At 41.9% G+C, this 6,032-nt stretch overlaps 1 protein-coding gene across 1 annotated transcript in view; it reads right to left on the bottom strand.

Annotated features, from left to right (window-relative positions):
* Positions 1–1,175: 1,175 nt before the first annotated feature.
* Positions 1,176–6,032, bottom strand: part of PARG (poly(ADP-ribose) glycohydrolase) — a 71,977-nt gene continuing 67,120 nt past the window's right edge. The window contains exons 17-18 of the mRNA XM_028729245.2: positions 3,479–3,607; positions 1,176–3,262 (exon numbers count right to left, since the gene is read on the bottom strand). Of these exons, the coding sequence (XP_028585078.2) occupies positions 3,105–3,262; positions 3,479–3,607 (287 nt within the window). The 3' untranslated portion in view covers positions 1,176–3,104. The remainder of the gene's footprint in view (positions 3,263–3,478; positions 3,608–6,032) is intronic.

The raw sequence follows: 6,032 nt of genomic DNA, 5'->3' as shown, positions 1-6,032 counted from the left end.
AGGACCCCTGGATGGTTAAGTCCAGTCAAAGGCAACTATGGGGTTGCGGCGCTCATCTCACTTTCAGGCTGAGGGAGCCGGCGTTTGTCCACAGACAGCTTTCTGGGTCATGTGGCCAGCATGACTAAACCGCTTCTGGTGCAACAGGACACCGTGACAGAAGCTGGAGCACACAGAAATGCTGTTTATCTCCCCTGTGCCACCGTACCTACTTGTATCTACTTGCACTGACATGCTTTCAAACTGCTAGGTTGGCAGGAGCTGGCACAGAGCAATGGGAGCTCACCCTGTTGCAGGGATTCGAACCGCTGACTACCTGATCTGCAAGCCCAAGGGCTCAGTGGTTTAGATAGAATATATTCTATTACTGTTAAATGTTTTTAAATTATTGCCTCAACCCATGTTTTTCAGCTGTTCCTATTTTATTTGTAAACCACCTGTCAGGGGAAAAGTCAGGGCATGCATAGATAGAGAGATAAATAGATAGATATAGATATATAGATATAGATAGATATATAGATAATGGTGGTCTCCTAAGATGGTTGGGTGGCACCTTGTATGCCTGCTTCCGGCAACTCCTGCAGCCAAGCTGGTGCCAAACATATTAGCTCTGCTTTCTTTTGGGCCACGAGGCTGAGGGGGCAGCGTTTTGTCACTTGGGAAGTCCAGCCCCGGAGAAGTCACGTTGGTGCTGCTAACGTAGCAAAAACAATGCGGGAGGCAGCAATTAGGAGTTAACAGTCTCTGCGGCCACAGAGGGCACCATGATTCTCCAGTGATTTGACTTCAACCCTGGATGTGCACTAACAGGCCAGCTGCTCCTGCTGTACAGAACACTTTTGAAAGCTATCAACTGCAGTCCAAAGGGACCCAGACACAATAAAGGTTTCTTATTCTGAAATCCCTCTCCCCAACCCCAACTAGCAAAACCAGAATAATTTAAAATAGCAAAAATTCCACAATAAGTTATAGGAAATATATATATGTACTTTTGTTTAATTTGCACATATTTCAGTTGTACTGTTCAGTTTCTTCAGCTGCATAGTTTGAATAGTTTGGCTGCAGAACTTTAATTATTTTTGCATGGAATAGCAGGCAGGAGATAGGTCCGTGGCATTGCTCATAAAAAACGTATGTCAATTTTTTTAAAAAATGAACACACCAAAAGCCAAATGTGGAGAAAAATGTTCATCGGGTTTATTATTTTCCTTTACAAAAGAAATCATGTAAATGTAGCATACTGATTTTTCACCGCCCCAATCCAAAAATAACAAACGCACAACCTGCAAGTTTAAAGAACGATATACTTCAGCTTTTTATAAATTATTATATACAGCCATGGGTGACTATAATTGCATGTTTTGTCACTGCAGAATTTAGAGAGAGATTGGTCAAGAGAGAAAAGCACTCTATTACACAGCTGTTTGTGATGGCACATTCCCATCTAATGGATCATTGGCCCATCAGCTCTCTCAGTATTCAAGATTGCAGCACCAGGAAGTTCTCTCTTGCTAAAAATAGAGAGTATACCACATAGTTGAGAAGGAAGATACTGAATAGCTGTGAAAGAAATTAAGATAAAGGGGAAATATTGAATCGACCCGGAATTATGCCTTTTGGCTTTGATGCAGCATCCTGGACAGTTTAGTTTTCTCTTTAATTAGGAAGCTGTTGGGACCATACGGCTCTTATTAACCTATTCACCCTGTGCTAGTTTGTTTCAAAGCTGGAGAGAAAAGTCAATGCAGCATTATGCTGCAATCTGCCTTAAGCAGCAAGGTTTCCTTAACGCTGCTTTTCCATTAGCCAACAGAGAACTGGTTTTGGCAATGTTTCTACCAATGTCCCTCCTGTGAATTTTTATTTCCTTCCTTTTTTTTAGAGCACGTTCCCCTGAAGGGCAAAATCAAGCAATAGTTTTTTTCCCAGTGTCCCACTGAAATGATGAGTTGTGAACTGTGGCCACACACAACTCCCATTTGGGGCTGTCTTGGAGATGTTTCCTTCGGCTTGTGCATTTACCAAAGCAAAGTTTCAACGATACTTAGGAAGGGATGCCTTACAAGGTTGTATATTATATAACTGAAATCCTAGTATAATAATCTAGGTTTCACTGTACATTAAATAACATATAGATATATTTATCCGTCAGAATTGCAGGAATATCAGAAAACTGCAACAAAGAAACTGGTGCAATTTAAAACCATTTTAAAAAGCTGTTTCATCCTTTCATAAATATATGGCCCTTTCTATAGTTTTATTCCCCCCCCCCCTTCTTCTAAATAATATAAATCCCTTTACCATCTCTTACTTTTGATCCTGGCTTTTTTGTAACCTGGGTCCATCATGCTGCTTTCAGTCTGCTGCTCATGCTTTGCCTCATCCTGCCTCCATCAAAAGGGACACAATCTCGGGATACACTTGCCATTATTGTTTCTAGGGCAGCTTTGCTTACAGGAAGCCCTACTCAGAGTAGACCCACTGAAATTAATGGACCCAAGTTAATCATGTCCATTCGCTTAAATGGATCTACTCTGAGAGTAGGCCTAGCACTGGATCCAACCCAATGTCTTTAGTTAAAGCCATGTCTTTTAGTTAAAATTATTAGTGGGATGTTAAGGGTGGTTTGTTTATGAAACTCTATGTCCAATAGAACAGATCATTACAAGGCTTCCCCCACCACCTCTCATAAATTATACTACCAAAAGGAGTACTAAGAAACTGGTTTATATAGGAAATCTCTTTCTATTATATATGAGCATCTCTATAAAAAATGGAAGGAGAGGGTAGGCAAGTACAAATTTGCTGCTTTCAAATAAGCCCATAAAGAAAAGAGATCAAAAACTCAACCTTGAACCGGGGGTGGGGTGGGGGGAGATAAATTTGTTTACCAAACATTTCGTTCTATTATGCAATGATTAGGATTTACATTCTACACTGGAAAGAAAATTGGTTTCTTTCCAAGATTGGTCTTCAGATATAATGCATAAAACAATAATTATATACATGGATATATTAAGCTACTCTGTATGTTACATCCAGCAGTTCAATTAATATTCTACATGGAGAAGACAAGAAGGGATATTCATCTTGAAATTTAATTTTTAGTCATCAAAACATAATCCTCTTTCGTCATCAGTGGAATCCGCATAGGACTCTACTGCACTGTATATGAAAGGGTAGAGTTTGATTTCTGGTCTTGGAGTAGAACAACACCTGCATTCCTCGTTGTAATATCTGAGCAACAGCCTGTATACATCCGCTGGAAAATGAAAAACAAAACAAATCAAAATCAAAAGTTATTCATTTTGAAACAGCCAATTTTTAACAGCCTGCTCATAAACGTTTGCATTGTAAACACCACAGCTCAATTTCTTCATTTCCCAAAAATCTTTTCCTTGATTTAGGTCAGTAGTATAATAGCGACCATGACCCTGCCTTGTTTATCATCACACGTTCTTCCAAAGAGTCAGCTTACCAACAGTTTGTCCTCTCTCGATTAGGAAAGTGTGCATGCTGTAAATGTCTCTCATCAACTCAGCATCTCCAAAGGTAAAATAAACAACGTCTCGCCCAGCCTCTGCAGCTGCCAAGATTTGTATTAAGGCTGAAATAAATTGATACAAGAGAAACGGGTGAATACAGAATGAAGGAGTTCACTGGTGTCAATAGTGGAAAAGTCTTGGAGGGGCTGGTTGGACCCTCAGGAGGAATGGAAGGAACACAGGGGACTGGATCAGGATGACCCTGGGGAGTTACAAGTGGTGGTGGGGTGGTGGATTCTGAGCCCCATTTGGTGCCTGATCCTAAGGAGGGTCCCAGTGGGAGAGGGGATGGAGATCCACGCTCTGTAGAACTGGATGGAGATCCACGCTTGACAGAACTGTCGCCAGTTACTTTCCTGCCAGAAAAGCCCACTCCAACTTCTGCAGCCAAGGAGCTGGCTCTGGCATCTTCCCCAGCTGCACAGGAGCCTCTCGACTTCAGGAGAGATGATGGAGAGTACATCGGATGCTGAGCTTGCACCCACCTGCCTCTGTCACTTAGGACATAGAGATGCCAGGGCACGCAGACTTCACCTAGCCAGCCCACTAGGACTGCCCATTTGCTTGCGCAGTCCTGAGACCCAATGTTCCTAGGATTCTGTGACCTCATTTATGTACTGCTCTAATCTAAAAATTAAAGACTGGAATTATGAGTTCCAAGTTTGTCATCAGAAAAGGAGAACTAGGACAACTATGGAACACCAAACAATCCTATTTTAACAGTGCAATTTTCCTAAATGATACAAACACTTGTTTGCTATAAAAGAGTCAACGTGGCATTAGCATTTTTCCACCGCGAAGACATCTACTAACCAGCCAATGAATGCAAAGGCTGTCGAATTTGTGTACTTGCACTGCAAAACAGACTCATCCCACACTCATCCCACATCATGCAAAAGGCAAGTTTTCCTACTGGGAAGTTTACTACTACTGCAGCAGGACACAATTTAAAAGAGTAAGAGAGATTGTCCAGGCACTATAAAACCAAGCAGCCTGTGTGAAGAGGCCAGGGGTTGCCAACTTTTTTGAGCCAGCGGACATGTTTGGAATGGTTGCCCATCCTAAAATGGCTGCCTCAGAGGCATGGCAAAATGGCTGCCATGTCCAAAGGAGCGGAAGTAGAGGCAGAACTACAAAATGGTGTGGGCATATTCCCCCAATCAGCTACCTTGCCAGTGAGAAAAAGGCCACTGCCACACTTGAGAAGCTCTTTGCTCAGCTCCTCTGTTCAGAATGGACAGGAGGATGAGTGTCCAATCTTGGTATCTGGTGAAATGGGGAAAAGCTTAAGGGCATGTGTGTTCAATGTAGGAAAAGCTGAGCAAGTGCAAACTGGAACACAGCAGGAAGAGCAGTCTCTTATGAATTGTGGATTTCTGAGGGAATATTTACTGAGATCTTTTGCAAGTGCTGCAGAAGGCACATGTAGGTATATATTATATTATTATTATTATTATTATTATTATTATTATTATTTATACCCCGCCCATCTGGCTGGGCTTCCCCACTTGGGTACCACACTTGCAATCCCTGCAGTATGGGAATGAAGAGCGGGAGCTAAGTTGTCGCCATGCTTTTTCCTAGTACAATATACTGCCTCCTCTGAGTAGGGAAGAATGAGCAAACTCAAAATTAAAGCAAAAACAAAATTAAACCTCCCATCTCCCTGCAGCGATGTAACTCCTTAACGTAGCTCATTAATTTAGGCTTTGACCATATTAAAGTAAAGTGGCAAGAAGATAAGAGGACTGGTTTTGCCCCTAATGCCATGAGATAAACAGTGCAATAGTTGCAGGCTTTCTATATTTCTAGCTTTACTCACTACTGCACCATCATACTATCCCTGATATATACCCTGACCTTGAACAAAAAAATACATTACATTGGCCTTTATTTCCCTAGCTTCATGGAATAATTTATGAAAGAAAAGGTCACTTTGCATGCTTTAATTACTCAGAATTTCAGCTAATGTTGGCAGTGCTTCAACTGGAAGACATATGAAATAACTGGTAGGCAAGGAATTACTAGTGTGTGTTCAATTTCTGCACATTTTCCTGTGGTACAATGGCTGTACTTATAGGTGAATTTTATCTGCTTTCTTATTACTAAGAAAAAGAAAAAGTGGCAGACTTTATTTGGGGAGTGATTTTTATATTGCCATTATTACTGTTAATCCAAGCAATCATGTTAGCAGATGCTAACATTTCAGTCTTCCATCAATTCTGCGTACCGTATTTTCCCGTGTATAAGACAATGCTTTTTGCTTTAAAAAAATGCAAAAACTGGGTGTCGTATTATACACAGATAGTGAATGTAGAGGGGGGACGTGCGATTAATGACAGCAGCAAGCAGGAGATTGGCAGCGGCGATTGGGCAGGTGATTGGTGGCTGCGGCAAGGCCTGCTGGCGATTGGCTGTGGCTGCTGCAATTGGGCAGGCAACTGGCGGCTGTGGCGAGGCAGGCAGGCGACTGGCGGCTATGGCAAG

This window comes from Podarcis muralis, chromosome 6, assembly GCF_964188315.1.
Source record: "Podarcis muralis chromosome 6, rPodMur119.hap1.1, whole genome shotgun sequence".
NCBI classification, from domain to species: domain Eukaryota; kingdom Metazoa; phylum Chordata; class Lepidosauria; order Squamata; family Lacertidae; genus Podarcis; species Podarcis muralis.
The sequence above is the reverse complement of the archived record's forward strand: the minus strand, read 5'-3'. Positions and strand labels throughout refer to the sequence as shown.